General features: G+C 35.3%; 1 protein-coding gene across 1 annotated transcript in view; it reads left to right on the top strand.

The window, feature by feature from the left end:
• The window catches only part of CSMD3 (CUB and Sushi multiple domains 3), a 1237422-nt gene that overhangs the window by 988456 nt on the left and 224619 nt on the right, over positions 1-24347 (top strand). Inside the window, exon 32 of the mRNA XM_004743466.3 lies at positions 6510-6626. Within this exon, the coding sequence (XP_004743523.2) occupies positions 6510-6626 (117 nt within the window). The remainder of the gene's footprint in view (positions 1-6509; positions 6627-24347) is intronic.

Genomic DNA, 24347 nt, shown 5'->3' with positions numbered 1-24347 from the left:
CAATTGTATATTTTAAAAGGGTGAATTTTATGGTATGTGAATTATACCTCAATCTTGAAAATGAGGTTAAAAGTGAGTGACACAGGCATCACGGATACTACTAACATCCTTACTATTAGTAGAATTTATATATGGTAGCATGGCAAATCTATCAAGGAATATAGCTACTCATAGGTCTGTGTCATAGTACGATTCGTCTTTCTTTAAGAACACACTCTGATGGAGAACACAGCTCATCGAGCACTGGGGCATGAGGGGAAGGCCTTCCTAGCCAGCAAAATCAAATGAGTGAGTCCAGGCAATCAGTGAGGTGACAGATGTAGAAGCTCATATGCTTCTAAGTTTACTTAGTGAGTGATTAAAATAGTTTACAAGCCACTGATTACAACATGGAGATGGATTTTTTGTTTTTTTAGTGTTAAACAGGACTGTGGAATTTTACCACAAAATTGATTCACAAGTAATAAAGACTGATTTTTGGTTTTGTTTTTTATTTTTTTTTAGGTGACAGATGAGGTAATAGGAAACTCATGGCAATATTAACTTTAGTTTTTCAGATAAATAAATGTGAATGTACCAGAACTAATGGAGAAAGAAATGAAAATAAAAATAAATAAGTTACTTAGAGTAACAGTTTATAATTTAAAGAAATAATTATTACCATTATGCTAGAACAGCCTTATTGGAGGCTTATTGTTTAAGATAAATAAAATGAAATGATTATACAGGAGACATGAAGAGAAGCATGAAATGAATGGCTGAAAAAAAAAGAGAAATGAATGGCTGAATTATTAGATTTTTTTTTTTTTTAAGCTAAGAACAAGGTTTTAAACAAAGGACAGAAGAAGCATAGTAGTTTTAATCTCAAAGTCAATACTGGGAATATCAGTTGTCTGTATTATAAATTCAATTCCAGAGTTGAAGTGTTAATGAAAGGACTTCTCTTAAAAAAGAAAAAAAGAAAAGAAAGAAAGAAAATAAAAGAAAAGAAAGTGGGGAGAAAAGCTCAATGGGCAATACAACTTTCAAATACTTTCTAAACCAGAATTTTTGATTTGTGACATTCAATCAGGCTATATCAGGGCATAAGTAATTTACTAGAAGTGGGCCAGCACTTTTGTAAGGTACAGCAGTTCTTTCAAACTGAAGGAGTCACAGGCTATATCTAGTAAATTATTGATTTAATATACCATATTGCTCTTTTGTGACCTACAAGAATTCATCACTTTTAAAAGTACCTAACTTGCTTTCTGAGAAAAATTTATATATTATATAATAATTTTCATTATAGAGTATATTTGATAATAAATTAAACATTACACAAGTGAAAAGACAGATTTGAAATGGAAAGTAGCTCAAGGCTGTGTTGCATGTATTATAAAGTCTCAAATATATGTGGATTCCAAAGTATCTCTTCCATAAAAATGATTTGGGATTCTTCTATTTCACTTACTGGGAAGTTCCTTGTTCTTCTTCCTCAGTCTTCCTCCTTTATCCCACACACATGATCAAACCATAGGTAGGGAGTCCTTTTCACTAAATGACTAGAAGTCTTGAAACTCATTTGCAGACTCATCCTCTTGTTTCCCTGGAAATACCACATCTGTCTACTGTGTATTTTATACTGCAAGAGTAAAACATACATACAGAGTATAGTTATAGTACAGCCACATTTTACTTATACAAATCAAGCCATATAAATTCAGCCAAAGAGAATTAAAAAATATATATGAGAACAAGAAAAATCATACAAAATTAAACTGTATGAGTGATGTCACTCACTCAATGAAGGTATGCTCCAGATTGTTAAAATGTTAGCATGGATTTGCTACTGTAAAATGGTAGACAAGAGTTTGCTATTCCTTCAGTGGAACTCAATATCCATGTGGCTATCACGAGTTCTGTCATTGAACGTATTTCCAATGTTTATATACATATGTTTAAATGTATTTAAATATTTAAAAAAATTAAGTATCTTAAATTATTTAAATTTTAAATATTTAAATATATTACTTAAATAAGAATGTTTAAATACATATCTTTCAAATAATATTGTCTCTAAATGTAAAGCAACAGTGATTCCTCATAACCAGAATATTTCAATCACCAAAAAAAAAAGTAGGCTTATATGGATTTATTAAGAGAGGGTATGTCTCAATTCTGTTGGGGATTTAGTGAATTTCTGGGGTAATTTAAATGAAATGAAATGTTTCTGTTGTATGCTAATAATGGAACAGCATTTTATAGTAGCCTGCCTGGTCTTGCAAGAATAGTTCATTCAATCATCCCACAGACATTTATGGAGAACATAATGTTTATCAGAATTGTTCTAGAAAGAGAAGAGAAATATGATAAGACTTGTCTGTTAGAAAAATCATTAGCAATGGTGAGAACTTCTGGAGATGAGTGGAGCTAGTTGTCTGTTGGAAGAGCCCAAGTGAAAACTGTTGAAAATCTGGATTTTGGTACTTACCATGGCAGAGAGGAGAGAGAAACTGGTGAGCTATATAAGGGAACAACTAACAAATCGATGTATTTGACCCCAAGAGTCAGGGAAAGCGTGTCAAGAATAATAGTACTTAAAATAGGCTAAGTCTGACATTTTAAATCTTTAAAATATTTCAGCTCTATGTGCATATATAAAACAATTTGTTAGAACTACAAAATTATAATCAATTATGGGTAATAACATAAATGTTAGGATTATTGCCAAAGTGATAGCACATTCTGGAATCATCAGTCTGGCATTTTGCAAAGTGTGTTCTAGGGAACATTGGTCCTGGGAGACATTACACTGAAACAGTGTCCATGATCAAGTAATTGTGTAAGTAGGAACATGACATTCCCCAGATCTTACTAAAGCGTAAGTGAGGCCATATAGTGAAGAACTTTTTTTTTTTTAATCCATGTATTTCCCAAACTTACTTAGCCATAAGTAAGTTTCTTCTCTTCTCCTAATTAATGTGTTCTACAACAATGTTATTAAGCATAGATTTAAGAAGTAGTCAGATGTATCAAATAAGTTATAATCAGGAACAGGTACAGATGAGTTCTTAAATTTAATGCATTCCAAGGGATATGGGCTATTTAGAGAAACATAGCAAGTGTGACAAATTCAAATGGGAAATTCAGGTACAATTCAAATGGGAAAAATAAGCATAGCATTCAAAGTTTTGGCTGGCTTCTGACTTCTACTGATTGTTAACAGAGCCAGAAAAAAATAAAGGCTTCCCTTTCTGTACTATCCAGTAAGATGAAATTAAAACAGGAAGAGAGAGTATAAAAAGCTTCTAGGAACCAATATTAGGAGAATTAGTAAAGTTGCTCTGGCTTAGGCATTATTGCATTTGATTTTTAGAAACATAGAACAGATTAAAATAAATTGGTATCTCAGTGCACAGTTAATTTTCCCTTATTTATATTATCTGCACACTACATAAAATAGTGTGTCACTATAGTATTCAATATAATTTATTATAAACTAGGACATGCTATAAGCACTGACCAGAAGAAACGTAAAATTATTGCTACTAGTCCAAATAACAGAATCTAACGTAGTATTATTTACCCTAAGAACATAGGATTATACTGCAACCTCATATATATTCACCAGTGGTTTAAAAAAAAAACTTCACATTTTTTATATTTATAAATGATATTTTTTAAAAGCTGTCTTAAATGTCCATTATGCAAAATAAAAGGTAAAAAGCAAATTGAGACTGTCAGAGGCATATTAATGTGGGATGCAGAATGTTCACAACTAAGTCACAAAGCTGAACTTGAGGTAGAAGATCTCATTGCTATTCATATTTCCCAAATATAAAAATAAGAATTACTGTCACAGACGTCACAGACACTCAAAGTATTGTAATTTGGGAGCACCTTAAAATCAGAAGGTAAGTTCACATAAAACATGCTACTCATTCTTGAATGATTCTCTCATCAATAGTATTATCAGCGAAATAAAGTTATCAGTGTTGAACTAAGAATGCACCTGACTACTGTAATCTCAAACAATAATAAGTGATGAGAGCAATGCATCTTTGGTTATCATCATCACTGTCAATTTGTTGTTCTGTGGATTTCTAATTTTAGTATGTTTAATTCTAGCTATTACCATTTTATAGAACATTAAAAGGCAGAACATTCATTAGCCACCCTATGCGATATAAGATACTATTGGGGTTGTATGTATGTGTTTTAAATATATTACTAGATTTTAAACTCTGGCCAGGAATCCATCAAAATGTTTACTTTTTCAAATGTCAGGACTCTTCTCGAGTCACCCAACACACCACTGACTGCATCTAGCTCTCTTTAAAAGGAAAATCCAGCATTAACTCCAATACATTTCCAACATATAATTAAATCTATGCAATTCTAGTTTCCTTCAACCCTTTTCTCAGGTCACAGAGGAGTGTCCCTGAAGTTTTCCAAAGCTAATCACTCAACTTTTGTTCTTGATCTTACCTTTTCCTAGACTCTGGGGCTGCCTCTGATTTTCCCTTTGTAATGACTCCTTCAGCCCTGTTAAACAAAACAACAAAAACAAAAACTCAGCTTTCCACCTTTCCCTAACTACTCCTTACATTCTCCTTTAGTTGATGATTAAGGTTCTGATTACTTCTGTATTTCTTTATAGACCACTTATTCTCCTTTTTTGTTTAGTTTTGTTTTGTTCTTAAAGATTTTATTTATTTATTTGACAGATAGAGATCACAAGTAGGCAGAGAGGCAGGCAGAGAGAGAATGGGGAAGCAGGCTCCCTGCTGAGCAGAGAGCTCAGCAGGATCCCCGGATCATGACCCCAGCCAAAGGCAGAGGCTTTAACCCACTGAGCCACCCAGGAGCCCCAAGACCTCTTACTCTTTATCCAACTACAATCTAGCTACCATGTCTCTACTTCAAGGGTTAGCAAACTTTTTTTTTCTGTAAAGGGCCAGATGGTATTGTGAGATTTTGGCCGCATACATCACGGTCACATACTCTTAGTTTTGTTTTGTAACTGTACGAATGTAAAAAACCTCATTCTGAGCTGGATTTGGTTGGCAGGCTGTAGTTTACAGAAAGCTGCTCTAGTTGAAACTGTTGTATTAATGGTACCAAAATTCCCGTTTTGCTTGGGAGTTCCCTCTGCACAGGTTCGAAGCTGATTAAAGGATAGGCTGAAGGAAAGCAAGCTGTTAGCTTTAATATGGATAAAAGCAGAGGAGCTCAAACAGTAGGCTTTCTAAGGCCACTACAGGTGTCCCTCAACAATCAGTCACTCTCTCACCAGACTCTCCCTGTAATACTTACACTGCAGAGCAGCAGACCAGCCAGTGGGCTCTTCAAGCAGAATGGTCCCCATCTGCAGTAAAGGAGAAATTCCCATCCTGTTTTCACCAGTGGGGAACCTCATTCTACCTCTACCTCGGGGGTGGGGGTGGGGATTAGGGGCGGGGCCAGAGGGCCTGCAGTTAGACTGAATCCCTCCTTGAGAAAATCATGGATGGAGGGAAGACCCTGCTCTATGATACTCCAGGTCGCCAAATCCACACAAATTCCTTTTTCATTTATTCCCACTTTGCAACACTTAACGCTGTTAAACACTTTCTTTTAACTTCTTTTTCTCCCTTGGCTTCCAAGACACTATTTTCTCTGTTGCCACCCTCTATCTGATCCTAAACTTGGCGTTCCCCAGACCTCGTCTTCGGCCATCTTTTTTTCACTTTGCATAGTTTTCTGGGTGATCTCATTCACTTAGAGAATATCAACTATCATCTTTATGTTCTCAATACCTAAATCTGCCTCAGTAGCCCGGGTCTATTTCATAGCCCAGAACTATAAAACCTAATGTAATCCCCTACCTTGGGAACAGCAGAACCATGGTCTACAAATTTGCCAGAAACATTGGTTTCACCCTCACTTTTTATAAGAACATAGTACATTTGGGGCTGAGGTAGCAAAAAACAATCTGACTCTGTACACCATCAGCAGTTCTTCTGATTCAAATATAAGTCTTATAAATGGATAAAGGTTATTGAGAGTATTTTACTTAGATGAGCGGGTGAATGTGTTGATGCAGCCGTTCCTGTCCCATGAATAAAAATACTTAATTTGGTGGCAGCATAATCAAGGTTGATTTTGAGTATCGTGTCAAAGCCTGGCAGTGAGTAAAACAGTTTCCCACCTGCATATGTAATTTCTCATCATTATAAAAAAGATGGTTATCTTTACACTTTTACCATAAATGAAAGCAGGGCCACCATTATTACCTCTAGAGATAGTACCATTATGATACTATTATATTAACTTTATTTCTGAGAAGAGTGGATCTGAATACTTAAAATTTTATATGACCACAATTTATTTTTTAAAATATTTGACAATGGTGGATCTTGTTAAAAGATGGAAAGAAGTCCTACACCTTAAAGTTCAAAAGCTATAATTTTATAACAAGAAAATATCCATAGCATGATTTTTTTAAGTTCTTCTAAAAAATATTTTTTGTCATTTTTATTTCCTAGCACCTTGTGGAAGTCGTTCAACAGGTTCAGAAGGCACTGTTCTATCACCAAACTATCCCAAAAATTACAGTGTTGGACATAATTGTGTTTATTCTATAGCAGTTCCAAAGGAGTTTGGTAAGTAGCATTCACCTCATCACATAGTATTTCATTCCAGACATGCTTTATTTTCCACTACACGCTATTCAAAAATGTTAGTTTTTTAATGAAAATATTCACTATTCATAAAGTGCTTTACTCTATACTTCTTTATAGATAGTAGCTTTGTAATAATAAAATTTTGAGGTCATTTTACTCAATCTGAATTTACAGTCAAGTACACAGGTGAACAACAATATAAAAATGAAAACAGGATTGTTTTTAATTTTTAAAAATAAGTACATCCAGTAACCTTGCAAGTGCCTTCATGTTGGAATTACATAAAATGGGAAATTACCAGAGCATAAAGCAAAGTGTACTCTGCAAAATATGCATAAAGTCAAATAAAGAACTATTACAATAATGACAAAAGTGTGTACAAAACAATCATATTGTTTTATACTTTTTCAAACACATTTCCAGGAAGAAAAGATTTTGGTTTTAAGTACCTAGTATCTGGGACAGCAACGAATATGAAAAGACAGCAAAGGACATTTCAGCTCCTCTTGTCAAGCTGACAATCTGTTCCGCATTGGCACTGAGAAGACAATGTGTCCTTTGCTGCCTTCACATCTCCCTGATCACAAGTCTTAGAAGTCCCTTACCTAGCTTCTAAAGGTTTTGCATCTAAGATCCAGCTGGATCTCACCCAGGTTAAGCTCTGTTTATGGATGGATAGGCAAAGGAAATTTAGTGAGCAGTAAAGTATGGGAGAGAGGCTGAAAGTTCAGACTTCTGCAATTTAGATTTACAGCATTGTGTTACATGGTAAAGGATTTGCTACAGCTGTAATGAATGTCTCGGTCTGAATGACAAAGGGTTTTAGCAGAAGGACATGGATTTTATCATATCAGGATTTTTGGATCACATCTTGACTTAATGTTTCTGCTGATATATGAAATAAGCTGATGCTTCCAGTCCAATTTCTTATAACCTGATATTACCTGTATATCCTCCTCCTCTCTCTTCTGAAACAAGCCCAAGATCTTCAACGGAGAGAACATTGTCATCAGAAGTGAAGTACTGAACCTTGTGTTTAACCTTGATATAGAACAGTAATGCCAACATTAGCATGGTGTCTCTTTACAAAATATCTCTTTGTCCTAGCATATTGATTGGTTAAATCAGAGTTGAGCTTTTTGAGAATGACAGTTTAGGAAGAGAAGCATTGTCTACTTAGAAAGATAAGCATTGTCTACTTAATTGTTTTTATTATTATTTTGCCTTTGGTGCCCCCAAAATAGTCCTTTCCTCGCTAGAAGAGTTTATAGACCCCCCAATGCCAGCCATGCATGGTTGCTGACAGAACCCTAGCAATGATGGTCAGGAAGGTTGAATGGTTAGCTCAGTTGTCTTTATAAGCTGTCAATTTTTTTTATTAAATCTATTCTTTGGATATCATGTAGCCAAAAAAATGAGAAAGAAAAATCAGACATTTCCTTTCCTGACATATAGACAGGCTGGTCACAGAAATATATTACAGTGGCCTATGTGTGTTCAAAAAGGGAAGGAAAAAGTATGGATTAAAATAAAAGTAAGGAGTTTCTACAGAATGGACTCTATCGTAGTAACATAATGTAAATTAAATGTAATCATCTTAATGTAAAAAATAATGCAAATAATACTCAGTTGTTTTAATATTAATTTTTAAATACATCTTAGAGTATTTGTGGATGAAATCAAATGTACTTTGACTTATTAGTAAAACTGATTTTATTTTTACAAATGTTGCATCATTCTGTTTTTCAAACTACTTATGAAGTCAGACAAACTTGGATTTTAATTTCAGCATGTCACATCTTATAGCTATCTGTCTTTGGACAAGTTACATATGCTCTATGAGACTCAGTTTCTTTATTTCTGAAATGGAGCTAATTATGTCTGCAGAGCAGAGTTGTTGGAAAGAGTGAATGAAATTCCATATATAAAATATATCTCACATAGTTCATGCTCATTACGAGGTTAGATATGACAAATCTGGAGTCAGATTTCTGGATTCAAAGCACAATTCATTACTCTTTCTCATTATTAAGTCACATCATTGCCCTGAATTTTACTTTTCTCATCTCTGAAGTAGAGGTGATAAATGTCTACCTCATAGGGTTAGTTTATAATTAAATGATACGATATGTATAAGTGATTGGCAAAATAACACATGAATCAGTCAATACACACAGAGATACAGTTGCACACACATTTATGTTCACATTTGAAGACACTCTACTGCCACTTACCAAAAATAAAATAACCTGAATTAATGGATTTATTAGGGTCTCAAGAGTAGCACACATTTCTACTTTGCTTCTTCTTCCTTTCATTCTCATAATTTCGCTCTGTTGCCACTGTTTTATGACTTTTTGGTATCACTTCCTAATATATTATTTTTCACTTTTTTTTGTCACTTATCTCAAATTATAATCTTATTCTGTATCTTTTATATGCTGACACACCTAGAATTTTACTTTTAATCATTTAGCATAATATATGTCAAATACGCTCAATTCATTCATTGAAATTTCATTTTTTATGAAGTTTAATGTTCTACAGTTGTTAAATAAGGAGAAAATCACATGTAATCAACAGCACACATAAAATCCCTTAACTCACCCATGATGATCATCTACCTAGTTTTGCATAGGCCAGATAGTCTCTGAATAATTCTAACAGAACATTTTTACTCTAATGTCAGAACAGGTAACAGTGTCTTTAGATAATGCCAGATGAGCTACCTTGATTTTTTATAGGTCATGCGCTACCAAATTGTTTTCATTTATTTATTTTTGCCCAATGTAGAATTGAATTCATATCAGGTAAATGTGAACATAATATGACCCTACTTTACTGATTGATTGAATGAATATTTATCTGTCAGTCAATTCCTATCTTTAAGTATTTTTGGATAAGAAAATTGCCAATTCCTAATGCCTTCACGAGCATCACTGGATTTCATTGAACTTCCGATATTAGGGTCAGTTTGGTGATATTCATTCTGCAGGATTATGGTTGTTCTATATATGTAGAACTAGAATAATTCTGGATCATTGAATAACATTTATTCATGTTAACAATTAAGCTATTTCATTTGGATTTGGTGATTAAAAACTATACTACCTTTTTATTAAAAAAATATGTTTTATTTTTCCTTCATTTTTCAATTTTTAATTATAGTTGTTTCCCTTTTATGGTTTGATTGTTTAAGTCTTCATGCAATACATTATTCTGAAGTACCAAAACATGCAAAGCATATTTTCAATTTTGAATTTGATATAGATAAGATGCTTTAGAATGTGGGACAACTATTGACACTGTTAGAGGAAAAATATTTTTGTTAATATGTATTTTTACCTAGAACATAGCAGCCAAAATCAAGTTATAGAGAGGGTAGAATTATAGAAATTGGAGAATAAATGTTGTGGACTTCTATTTTAACAATTCTGGCTAAGAAAAAACAGAAGGAGCTAGGTCAGCAGTAAGGTAGGGTACAAGTCAGAGGCTAATGTCTGTGTTTGTTTTCTCTTAGGATGAAAATTAATGGAGTTCTTATTTTATAGAAAGCCCAAGAGAAAAACACAATAGAAGGACAAAATTAAATATTTTAGATAGACTAATTGTTAAACCAAGATGCATGAAGTAATTTAAGGAGACGGGATTTAAAAAAAATACTGAAGGACCTCTTTATAATTCAGAAGAAATGATTCATAACTAATAACATAAAACCTAAATTAGTTTCACAAAGAATATTACTTTTTGAAATGATCATCCCTTTCCAGGTTTCCAACCTCACTTCCCTTCTGTCACCCATTCCTCACAACCCAGGATTATGTATAAAAGAGAATGTATTAGTGGCAGAAGGCTGCCATAACAAAATCACAAACTCAGTGACTAAACCATAGACATTTATTCTCTCAGTTCTGGAGGCTAGATCTCTGAAATCAAGTTATCTGTAGTGCCACACTCCCTCTGAAAGCCCTAGGGGAGAATCTTTCTTTACTTCTTCAGAGCTCCTGGTGGCTTTCAACAACCCTTGACCTTCTGTGGCTTATAGCTGCATCACTCTGATTTCTGACTCTGTCTTCACAAGACCTTTGCCTTGTGTGTGTGTCTCTTCTGTTTCTGCATGTATCTTTGTCCTCTTTCCTTATAATGACACCTGTTTTGGATTTAGGGCACACCCTAATCCAATATGATTTCATATTAATATTTAATTCTACAAAGACTCTATTTCCAAATACAATGACTTTCTGAGCTCTTGGGTAGATACAAATTTGGCAGATGTTGGGCTTTGGGGGAACAACATTACTCAACTCACTACAGAGGATGGACTATATTACCACAGTTTTTATGTAGAAAACCTTAAAAAAATTACTCTCTGATGCATGTAATAAATATTAGCTCTGTAGAATGCAAACTGACATTTAGATTTCTTGGAGAATTCCAACGTGCAAATCACCTTGAGTATATCTAGTCTGTGGTGACTTAATTTTCTGTTTGGCATCCCAGACAGTTTCACCTCCTAAAAGGCCCACCTTGAATGTATATTTATTAAGGTGCAAAGCTAACTCTGCCCCCAAGACTAGCTTCCAAATGTAGAAACTTAAAAGTATGCCTGAAAACTTTTGTCAGGTTTTTCTTCTTCATTTTCCCAGTCAGTCTGTCCGCTCTTTATCTTGTGCTATCAGTGCATTCTGCTTGCATAGGTTTCAAAGTAATGAATTCCTAAATCACACGAACTTGTCAGACTGGTCTACTCTGTACAAGGGGCACAGACAGTTACTAAAATCTTTTGTGTATTGCTGGAGGGAGTTTTTGTTTTGTTTTAAATCATTGACATCATGTTGAATTTTTCTCCTACTTTCACATATTTTATATTTGTTTCTTATTCACAACCATTATTTTTCCTATTTTTCGTTGTAGTATTTTTCCTCAACGTTAATTTAGAAACATTTTTTCCTTTGATGTTGCCTACAATATGGGTGATAGCTGTGGGGTTCTTTGGTTTGCTTTTTTCTCAGACTTTACCATAATATTATAGTATAAGCACTGATAATGATTAGATAAAGAATATTTCATTAATTCTTATTATATTCATTAAATTTAGTATTTCTTTTCCATCTTACAGATTTAGGTATTTACATAATGATTGTTAAATACAATTTATTTTGCATACCCTATTTTTCACAATACTGTTTTTACTGTTGGTCTATAAAATGTAGCACTTAAAAATTTAAGTCTTCTTAGAATTTAGAAAGAAAAAAGCAAAAACAGTAGATTGAAACTAAGATGTGCACACATGTACATCTATATCACCCGCTATATGGAGATAGATAGATAAGATAGATAGATATACCCATATAGTATTTTTTTTTATTCTTGTGGGTATCTGTACTTTTTAGTATGGACTACTGTAGTTTTGAACCGCAGGTAGAAAGTTAACTATTGTCATCTTGTGTGTTAAAACTAGTAGACATTCTTTTACTCTTGTGTATATTCTCCTTTAAAACTCAGACACATACCTGACCATTTGTCTTTTGATCTTATATCTCGGTGGTTTTCAATGATCTATTTTACTCAGCATCCCTTACATAATTTATGTTGTCATTACCTAGCTTTATACTTAATTCAGTAATTTATTGCCACTAATTTTCCCCAAATTGTAGTGACAAATTGTTTTGAGATTATTTTTGTATGCTCATTAGGTCAGTAAATCATGTCATTGGCATTCTGTTTTTCCTGGTGTGAAGTTTTCAGTAATGAATGAACTCTTCCAGTCAATAAAGGTTTTTTATATTCTACTTTTAAACTCTATGACACTTCATTTTTTAACAGTGCATCAAAATCAATGATTACTGTTTTGTAAATATTGAATTTACTTATCTAACAATGACAAATGTTCACAAAATGTGTGTTTATTCAGAATGTATATTTACTATTTATCATTATTATGTTAGATATAGAACAGTTGAAAAGCGTTCTCTCTTTTTAAAAATGAATGGTTCTATAATGTCAATATGAAGAAATGTGTATGTTAATTTTGTGCCTATAAGGAAGGAAACACTTATTTTTAAGCCCAACATTTTAGAGGAAGGAAAGTGTCATTATTATATGTATCTATATTTATATAATTCAATTCTTTGGGTACTATTTATATAATTAGATGAAGCTGTGTTTGGTTACCAGCTAGACCAGGATCCCCCATCCAAATCTGGTTTGGATATCAAGACTTATGACACCACACATGCACTAAAAAGTATGAAAAGATATATTACTCATATAATGAGACTTTCTGGGAAGAGCAGGGCACAATCCAAAACTGAATTCAGTCAGATCCAGAACTGCTTAAGGAAACAAAGCTAACTGGCTTTGGGCTTTATTGTCGTGCTGAAGTGAAAGTTCCTACACACTGGCCAGAGTTTATGCAGTTTGAAATTCCCATTTTTTCTGAAGAAGAGAATACCCCAGGTTTCTTATTAGCTTGCCCCAGATAGGGAAGGAGTATGACTTGAAACTTGCCAATAATTAAGCTTCAGAAATGGATCAGACTTATCACAATTCACTCTTGGTGTTTGACTGATAATTGAAATGTATCATATTTTAACTTGTCTAAGCCACAGTGTCAATTTATATGGCTTGCATTCAGAGATAGGAAAGGGAAACAAAATTTCCATTGAATGTCTTGTTGCAGGACTCAGCATTTTGAATTGTGAGAAGTGAAATGATTGTGTTGATCACTCAATAACAACTAGAACTCCGAAAAGGCTAAGGAGTGTCTTGATGAAGCCTTAATACTGTGGCCTTATTATAGGTAGAGATAGGTGTTGCACTGATTTGTATTTGGAATATGTCTGAGATAAGATTCCCAGAAATTTTCACTCTGTAAGGGGCAACCTTGGACCACATGTTCAGACAATTGACAGTGGTCCAAGGGTCTAAAACACATTCAGCTGGGGCCGTTCATTGACCAGGGCATCTAGTATAAGAATGTCCAAAGTTTGGGCAGTTGTACTGATCGTTGAGTCTTTTATCAGGGTGTGTTGGTTAAAGTATTAAAAACATCAGCTTTCCAGGGTGTTCAATAATGTCAATGATCTTGGTTTTACTGTTTGTAAGGTGTACAGATTCCCTTTGTTTTTCACTCAGTTTGATCCCAAAAGGTTACTTAGGTAGCTAAGAGGTTCAGAAGAGGAATCTCTGCAAAAGCATGGCATCTGGTAAGGAACTAAAAACCAGAAAAGCCACATCTTCATGCAGGTAGGGTAGGCAATAAGGTCTATGTTTAGCTCAATTATGTAGCTATCATTTCTCTTTTAAGCAAGGAGGGCTTAGTGACCATACCGAACTTGCAGGGTACACTTCCTTAACCCAAGGCACAATGGGCAGCTGAATGTACAGAGCTATAGATGCAGAAACTTCAAGAGCCTCTGTTTCCAAGAGATTCCAGTATGCAGCATTGCTACTGTAATGGCATATGACATGGAGTTTAGAGGGGAATCTTCTTGTACCAGAAGTTCAAGGGCAACTTCTGGCTATCGTGGGTGGTCCAGAGACTCCAAGAGTTATGAAAGGATGTTGGTAAAGTCACTAGAGTAACAGAATCTCTGAGGAATGGCACCTGTTGTATTTCAATTTTGAAATAGTCTAGAGACATTTTTTTTAGATGGCCCCATTCAAGGTAGACCGGTTTACTAGTCACAGCATTCATGGGCTTAAGTGAAATTATAAATTTAGAATATATTGCCTTAAAATCCAAAAATTTCTAGAAGATTGTTTAGCAGGTTTCAACAGTATGGTGCCATGAAGGTCAATATCTCTTTCTTGAGACACCTGGCTGGCTCAGTTGGTGGAAAGTGTGACCCTTGATTTCAGAGCTGTGGGTTCAAGCCCCACACTGGGTGTAGAGATTACATAAAAATAAAATCTTTTAAAAAAGTTTATTTCTAATGGTGTCAGGAATGGAGTGACTTCTGGCTGACCAAGTCATTTGTAGGATTTTAATTGAGGTGATAGGGCCCTCTGTTATGTGTGGGAAAATGAAAACTTCCCTTTTTGTGAGCTCCTCATATTTGTATGTCTTAAATGATTGTGGCAAATGCATCTCCATGAAGGAAGATGTCATCAGTAGGATATCATTACCTCTGCTCCTCAATAAACTTGGGCACACTTATAATTTTGCCTACAAAGGTATGTGCATTGGCCAAGCTATTGAAGACCTCATGGGTAGTCAGGTAGAGATGTCCCTTCAAAGTTGAAGGCAAAAAGTGTTATACACCATCATAGCTGAAAGAAAACTGTAACTGAGAGTCTGTGGAAATTGGTATTAAGCAACATATGAGCCAAATAAATAATAGCAAAATATTTACCAGCTGGTGATTAGATGGAGCCAGTAATTTGAATAATAGTAATTATGGAGCCCTCAGAGGTGGAATCAGATGAACAGCCCTTCTCTAAATAAGTCTTGTAGTGTGTTTCAATCTTTGAAAACTTTGTTTGAACTTCTATTGAGCCATATTAACCATTTTAATTATGGAAAAATGTCCATGGTGTCTCAATTTGTCAAACTTTCAGTAAATGCCAAAGACATAATTTAACTTAGTACATTTTTGTTTGGAGTTTCCATGCCCGCTCTGGGATATTTAGACAGGGCCATAATTCTGATGATTAAGATAAGGCATACTTCTTTGTTCACTATTTTATATTTCATAGCTCCTTTATATTATAGGGTGTGCCTAAGTTCATTAGCTCTAAACTTATTGAAATCCCCAGGAATAACTATAATTTGAGCCTCCATAATGATATAAGGCCATGAAGGTTTGCCAGTTGGTACATCTCAGGCAGATATTAAAGTTATTCAAAATCTATGTTGTAGAGGCACAAAAGATAATTAGAAACATTTTATATTTTCACTTTAAAAAGTCTTGTATTAAATTTTGGATTTCTAATTGGGTCAAATTGTGGATCTCTTTTTCATTTTTTTGTTTCTTCCTCACCTTGTATTTACTTTGTTTGTTTAGTTGTTAACAAAATATAGTTTGGAGGAGGGGGAATCTCCTCTTATATTCGTAAAATCCTTTGTCTAGAAAGTGTCAGATCTATAACATGAGGGCTAGGGGCTTCTGTTTAACAATTGTTTCCTTATAGGATTTAAGGATCCAGAATTAAATAGAGTTTTAATTAAGTCTTTAATTTTCCCACATAGATGCCATAAGTGTGTGTTTGTTTGTTTGTTTGTTTGTTTCCCTATAAGACTAGGGATCAGCATCTTACAGAGAAACCTGGGCATCAGTAATAGCAAAAGCATTTTCATGGAATCTTTGTGAGCCAACTACTTCTAGGAGTGTAGACCTCAGCGTGCTACATGATAACTGTTCTTCCAGACAACTGGCCACCCAAAAGTCCGATATATTGTACATGGTGTCAGAACTTTTCCTGACAATCCTATGGAAGAAGGACCAATGCATGGCTGAGACACAAAACCAACAGTCATAGCATAAAACTATTCCTCTGAACTTTGCACTAGTCACAGCTTATGCTGTAATCAAGACATACAATTCCACATGAGGCATACAGAAAGGATCATGCTTGACACAACCCAAGGGTGGTACTGTGGTATTGTGGTAACTTTAAGGAGTAAACTTTTAGTAACTCGTGTTACTAAATGTCAAAAATTTCTTATGTAGGTTGATTAAATCTATGATAAAAACTCTATAGAACTCAGCAAATACAACACAAAGCAGCACAGCTGAAAATGCAAGATTGCTAGCAGATAAAAGAGCCAGTTACTAAAGCAAAGCAAAAAAGATGCTCAGTCCTGTTTCTCATCACCTGGACACCTCCTCACTACATCTGTTGTCGAGCTTACTCTACTCTTGGTTTGGATTTTGAAATGGAGGACACCACACAAACAATACGGGAACAGGAACATTTTTAATTAGTCACATAATGAGGCTTTCTGGGAAGAAAAGAGCAGGCTCCCAAACAGGTCCAAAGTGGCATGAGACAGCGGAGAAGGGAGAGAAGCTTTGAAATTCTATCCAAATAAGTTGGTAGTGGTGTGAGGGTTCCTGTGTTCATGTCAGTGCTTAAGTGGGCTCAACTTCCTCTATTGCCAAAGGAAGGAGAACTCAGGCATTCTAATCAGCTTGCTCAGATATGTGGCTGAGGATGAAGAGAAGCAGTGGGGGTTGAAATCTGTCAGCAGTCAGATATCAAAACGTGCCCTTGGTCCCTTTAATACAAGGTGTAATTTATAAAGCTACAATTTATAAGTTGCATAATATCATATCTTAAATATATTGATGTATATAACTTCCTATTGCCATTATATTATCTTTCCACTTAAAAAAATTATTTCCTTTCAGCCTCTAAGAAAATGAGTATAGTATGTTCTAGAATTTTATTAGCTGATTTCTTAAAATAACTGTCAAATGATAGAGGTATATTTGAATTCATTATGAAATGGATGTCACTGTTGATGTTTTAAATTTCTCTAATTTTAAAAAATCAGCTATAGGAGATTAATGATGCTCAATAATTCAGAAGAAAACTTTAAAAATGTTGTGCAGAAACACAGTCTAGACAACTTACAATAATTTGTTTAAATAGTGATTATGATGTTTCACTATAACAGTATTTTTCCCATCCATATTCACTTTTATTTTTTGTTGTATTTTACCAAGTTGATAAGTTCAGTGGCTGCCCCATCAAGCTATTTAATACCAGTTATCCTCAGATTGCTGAAATTTATTTTGAATTAAAGTTCAAAGTCATAAGTCAGTGATGGTAACAATAATAAACTAAAGAGAAGATTGAACAATTGTTGTGGAATACTGGGAAAAAAAAATTGAACTGGGAGTTCACAGCTCTGGATTGTGGTCTTTTATCTACCTCTAATTGGCCATGTGACCTTGAGTAAGTTATTTAAGCTTTCTGTACCTCACTTTTTTATGTATAAGATGAAAAGTTTTGGGGCACCTGGATGGCTCAGTGGGTTAAAGCCTTTGCCTTCAGTTCAGGTCATGATCCCAGGTCCTGGATCTGCTCAGCAGGGAGCCTGCTTAATCCTCTCTGCCTTCCTCTCTACCTACTTGTGATCTCTGTGAAATAAATAAATAAATAAGTAAATAAATAGATGAAAAGCTTTGACTCAATGATCTGGGACGTCCCCACTTTTATATATATAAAATTATGTATAGGACGTGTGGGTGGCTCAATTGATTAAATGTCTGCCTTCAGCTGGAATCATGATCCCAGGGTCCTAGGATCGAGTCCCACATCTAGCTAGTTGCTTGGTGAGGTGGCTGCTTCTCCCTCTGCCTGCTGCTCCCTCTGCTTTGTGCTCACTCTCTCTCTTTTTCTCTCTAATAAATAAATAAAATTTAAATACACACACATACACACACACACATGCAATTTACTTTTGAATCGAAGAGTATGCTATTAGTGGTTAGTGAAGTAAAATATAGGAGAGTCCTACCAAACTTTTTGATAACTCAAGAGTCTGATCTTAGAATTACATGAATTTATGTGATTTTAGTTAATTCCAAAAATGACTAAGAATTTAGTATAAATTCTGAATCTTTTATATTCCTGAAAAAGTAAAGTAAGTTGTGTAATAGCATTATGCTACATTCTCCTTTTTAAGGTTTCTTTCTTTTTCTTTCCTGATTTTTAATGCATCAGAATATCGTCATCTTTACCTTCATCACCTCTATAGTTAAAATTCCATAAGTATTTCTGAAGGAACTTCTCATTTTTCAGGCACTAGAAAAGTTAGAAAATTATTTTCTACTCTACTATAATAGTTATACTTAGGTACAAAATAAGTCCTTGGGTAAACTCAAATATTCATATACAAGGAGAAATCTTTACCTACAGACTTTTACTATAAAATTGATGGTCTCCCCTCCAGAACTCGGTATGGGAAAATATTTGAATTAATGAAAAGGAAAAAAAAAGCACAATTCTCTATATGTATTCATAACTTTTTCTGGAAAAGTTCTTATGGAGAAGTCATTAAACAAAGTCTTTTTTAGTGTTTCATTATTCTGTCATGCAGAATCACATTTGTAATATCTCACACTATGACAGATGAAAGCTAGAAGATAAATGATTCACAAAAACACACAGCATGCCACAGGCAGAGCCTTTTGTAAACATGGAATACCCATCATTTTTGCCACTCTCCCACTGATATTTCAGCATGGTATAATGATGTCTTTTGTTTAACACTGCAATCCAATGCTGATTACAACTAAAATAGAATTTTTTCTCTGTTTTGGTGACTTATGATTTAATTTTTCTGTTTTAGACCCATCAAAATAGTCAGAATTTTTAAGCAGTTCATTTATTTGAAAACTCAGTAAGTTGTATTTCAAATAAGTGAAAGGATAGATGGTGTTTATTTTGTGGTCAGTGTACAAATACGTGGTGCACATCACCCATGATGGAAGTGTGGTTCCAGGCTGTGAGTTAAAGGAATTTAACTAGGATTCTCTTACAGTTTATATAAACTCTTAATATATCAACCTCGCTAATTTTGCTGAATAGGTAAAACTCCAAAAAAGACGTGTAACTAAAATATTTTCCAAATTCACAAAAGCTGTTATCGACTGAAAAAACAAGCTACAGAGTTTTCATCTGTCATATCGCTTCCCATAGCAAACTTGCATATAATGTATTTTTTAATCCTGGTATGATGTTTATTTTATATCAACAGATGTTGCCAATTAAAATCCAAGTTAAAAGCGTTGATTTGGGGGCGCTGGGTGGCTCACTCTTTTAAGCATCTGACTCTTGGTTTCGGCTCAGGTCATGATCTTAGGGTCAAGAGATCAAGCCTTGCGTCAGGCTCCACATTCAGCCTAGCGTCTCCTTGTGATTGTCCTTCTCTCTCTGCCCTTCCCCCTACTTGTGCCCCTCTCTTTCTCTCTCTCAAATGAATAAACAAAGTATTTAAAAAGATAGTAAAAATAAAAGTATTGATTTCATGGTAGATGAGTTAAATGAGAGCAGGATGCGGACATAGTAAGGAAAGGCACTACAGTGGTGAACTCAAAGTTCACGTTCTTGAAAGCAGTAAATTCTACAGTGTTTAAAATTCAGGGTGGTCTGAAAAAATTCATCTGTGCAATGAATATAATTTTCAATCTAATATGTTTGGAGTGTTTAGAGGTATGGGAATTTAATGACTTACTATCCCTTTTTCTTATCCTTTTGCTTTTCTCCACCATCTCTAAATTCAGAGAAATACACTACTATTAATTCTAACCACATTGTGGGTAGAGACCTATCTTATATCGCTCATAAGTGATAATTATTCTGTAATCATATCAACTATCTATTTAAACAGTGTGTACACACTCAGCCTTGAGCTAGAATCTGAGTTTACAGGTTATATAAACAATGGTTCTTGCCCTTCAGGAGATCATAAGAAAGGTATTAGACAAAGGAACAGTTTATTTAAGAAAGATTATGGAAACTGCTATAATAGATGTTTGTGAGGATGCTAAGGAAAAACAGAGGAACACCTAAGGCAGACTGATGGCAGGTTTGGGAGATGGGGGTCACAGTGTCAGAAGCATTTACCTGATGAAATAGTGTGTGGCCTGAGTCTTGGAGAATGTGCAATTGTTAGTCTCTCGAAGAACAATATTCCAGGCAGACAGAACAACACAGGCAAAGGCATAGATATATGGTACATGGTTTCTGAAAGGAACTACATATTTTTCTCTCTGGTTAGAGAGCAGAGCACCGCTCAGAAACTAATATGCTTGAAACCAGAGAAGCAGACAGAGACCAGATTATGGAAGGCTTTGTATGCCATGTTTAAATCAATTCAAAAATGCTTATTGAGTTCCCACTGCTTCAGAGAGACATTTTCTAGGCTGAGGATACCTGATGCCCAATGAAACAGAAATGCTTAATTGGTCTCATTAGCATATACTCTACTTTTGTAGTGGGGCAATCTAGGGATAATATTCATCTGGTACATGCTGGCACAGCCATTTTACTTGTTAGAATTGAAATATTTCCCTGCTGTTGCCCGCCTCCTGAACAATCCTACATTTCTCTGGCCACTGAGCACTTTTTCCTGGTCCTTTCCCCAGAAACTGAAGGAGTAATACACAGCCTAATATCAATTCTGCCTGCGCTGTGCCCGTGTCATATTGATTAAATAGTTTGAGAGTCCTCCTGTAAATATAACTGAATATACTTAAACATATATAAACACACTCACACATGTGTGCACACACACACACACACACACACAACTGTGACCCCAAATTCTGCCTGTAGAGGTGAACAGTGAAAAAAGCAAACAAAGTAAGTAACTAACTAACTAACAAAAACAAACTAACCCAAAACAGAAAGATCCAATTTGGATTAGGGAGATTAGTGAAGATTGAAATATTTTATAAGGGAAGGGTAAGCCCCCGGTAAAATGCATCACGCATGCTTTAGGAACTACTGAAGCTGTTTAAGCAGAAAAATAACAACTTGGTGAATATTTTAGGTTTGTCATTTTGGCAGGGAGATAGGCTGTCTGAGAGGCACAGGTAAGAAACAAGGAAAAGGCTAGTTTAGACAGTGGGAGAAAGGAGGAAATTGTAGGGAGTATGAGAGATGAATAAAAAATGTGTAGTAGAGGGGCACCTGGGTGGCTCAGTGGGTTAAAGCCTCCGCCTTCGGCTCAGGTCATGATCCCAGGGTCCTGGGATCGAGCCCCCCATCGGGCTCTCTGCACAGTGGGGAGCCTGCTTCCTCCTCTCTCTCTGGCTGCCTCTCTGCCTACTTGTGATCTCTGTCTGTCACATAAATAAATAAAGTCTTTAAGAAAAATTGTATAGAAGTGGTCTAGACAGGGAACGATGGAAATAGATAAATAAGTAGAAAGGACAGTGATACCACACAGGCAATGAGACCTGGAGCCCGGGTCTCTCCTGATTTCTGAACATGAGCCTAATCCAAACTCCGATCATAAGCTTTACAGGTTCCAAAATTCAGTGTTGTCAAACTTTAGGAGATTGGTTCATATTGATTCCCACTCTCCAAGCCCAGAGGAGACAATTTATAAAACACAATGCCAATTACCAGTTTATTGTGAAAGAATATCCAGCAAACTTATCAGTCCTGGACATTTGCCTAAGACCCTTCATATTGGTGAATGAATTTACTCCGCAGACAAATGAATATAATTGATGGGAAATTTATATCGCCCTACTAAAGCTGGAAGAAATATTCTTCCTTACACTAGAGAAAGGAATTTCTTTCTTTAGAATTTACTACATCAGACTTTCCAAAAGTATCAGAAGGCAACATTAATATATTGGGGAGAAGGTTAGGCAGAAAACCTGAAAAAAGTTTGGGTTAAAGAAGTTTAAAAACCTTTTTGATTTATTTCCTCTAAGCCTTTTCAGAGCACTTAATATGTCAATGTGATGTCATCCACGTGTACATACATGTGATTGTGTATGTATATACATTTATTCTTTTATATTTGTTTGGGCATTTTTTTTTAAGTTACAGCCCCCAAAATACTGAATTCAGGTGTAAGCTCTTTGTGGTCAGAAGTTATATTTTGTATGTTATTGAAATGGAAGAACTGATGACTTTTGGCACATTAAAAAGAGAGAGAGAGATTATGGGAATGATAGGACTAAAAAAGTAATCAAGTAACCCTTTACACTGAACAAGGATGACACATTGTTATATTTTTCCCAGACTTTTATCTACCATATTTAGTAATCAGAAGATTAGTATACTCATGTTTCAGTCAACTAAGTGCCTACTCAGTTGATAACCCCATTTTAATATTCATAAAATTAGGCTACACCTATTTTCTTTTTTTTTTTTTTTAAAGATTTTATTTATTTATTTGACAGAGAGAGATCACAAGTAGGCAGAGAGGCAGGCAGAGAGAGAGAGGAGGAAGCAAACTCCCCACTGAGCAGAGAGCCTGATTCGGGACTTGATCCCAGGACCCTGAGATCATGACCTGAGCCAAAGGCAGCGGCTTAACCCACTGAGCCACCCAGGCGCCCAGCTACACCTATTTTCTTAAGGAAACTCTTGGAATTGATTATTTTTGCAAACAGCAACTCACATTATGTCATTGCTCTAACTTACAGACCTGCCTTTGGCCGCCAATTAAAAAAACTTTAAGACATAGGCATTATAAGTAGTAAACCTCATAAAAAAAAGTCATAACTGTTTATATTATAAAAATAACATTTGTTAAGTTGAAGATGAATTTTTGAAGTTATAAAATTGTTTTTATTATCCGTGTCATTACCTGTTTTGGGATTGTTTGGAATTAGTGAGCCTGTACAATTTCGTTGAGGATTTCTAGTTTAAACTGAGATTCTCGGGGTGCCTGAGTGATTCAGTGGGTTAATCCTCTGCCTTCAGTTCAGGTCATGATCTCCAGGTCCTGGGATCCAGCCCCGCATCAGGCTCTCTGCTCAGCAGGGAGCTGCTTCCCCCCACTCTCTCTCTGCCTGCCTCTCTGCCTACTTGTGATCTCCCTCTCTGTCAAATAAATAAAAAACTAATTAATTAATTAATTAAATAAAATCTTAAAAAAAATAAAAACTGAGATTCTCAAGAGGCATAATGCTGTTAGAAACCCATAGCATGGGACGCCTGGGTGGCTCAGTTGGTTAAGCAGCTGCCTTCAGCTCAGGTCATGATCCCAGCGTCCTGGGATCGAGTCCCGCATTGGGCTCCTTGCTCGGCAGGGAGCCTGCTTCTCCCTCTGCCTCTGCCTGCCATTCTGTCCGCCTGTACTCGCTCTCTCTCCCTCTCTCTCTGATAAAAAAATAAAATCTTAAAAAAAAAAAAAAAAAGAAACCCATAGCATGTTCTATGACCCATATTTCCTGCTCAAATATTTTAGTAAATTTTGTGGTGAAGTATTCTGTGTAGCTTTTGTGTGATATAATGTAAAATGTTACAAATCCACATGGTTAAGAAATGAGATGTCCCATCTTATCTAGAGTGTTATCTAAATATCTAAAGTTTAAAAAATGCCAGCAGTGTAATGATGGAGAGTTTGGGAATAGGGAAGAGGTAAGGCGGAGCTGGGGAAAGGTTAAGATGTAGCATTTGGTCCTATAGTATCTACTGAGATAAATCCTCATTCCTATTTGATCCGTGCCTGTACAGAATCTGCTGCTTCATCCTTTTCATCATGGCTACCAAGTACCTCCTTCTGATTCTCCCAAGATGCACCTGAATGCCTAGATGCACAAGACTTTGTCAAGGGTTGATGATGACCTAAATTTCTCCCAAGAACAGAGACCCAAGTACCTCCTTATCTCCCTCAAAGATGCCTCTTGGTGTTTGGTGTGGAGAGGACTGTGTGCATTCACTTTGGAGACACTCATTTTCCAAGTTTGTCCGCACTATCTCCTCTCTTCCTTTCCAGGATAGGAAAGCTCTATCCAGGATGTTGGTGGCACAGGAGGAATACGGCAAAGGAATAAGTTCATCTACCTAGCCAGTCATATTTCCAAATATTTTTTATTTTGATGATTATACTTTATTTTTGAAGTACAAAAGATGTGGTGCTAACCATTGTTTCTATTCTGTCATGTCGTCCACTCCCCTAAGGTATAGTAGAAAGACTAGAATTGGAACTCTGTATGAGAAAAGGCTGCAAGGCGTAAAGTTCTGTGGGTGTAGGGAGAAAACATCAATAAATCT

This window comes from Mustela putorius, unplaced genomic scaffold (assembly GCF_011764305.1).
Source record: "Mustela putorius furo isolate JIRA1106 unplaced genomic scaffold, ASM1176430v1.1 tig00000228_pilon_pilon_pilon, whole genome shotgun sequence".
Taxonomy (NCBI): Eukaryota; Metazoa; Chordata; class Mammalia; order Carnivora; family Mustelidae; genus Mustela; species Mustela putorius.
This window is presented reverse-complemented; position numbering and strand designations above follow the sequence as displayed.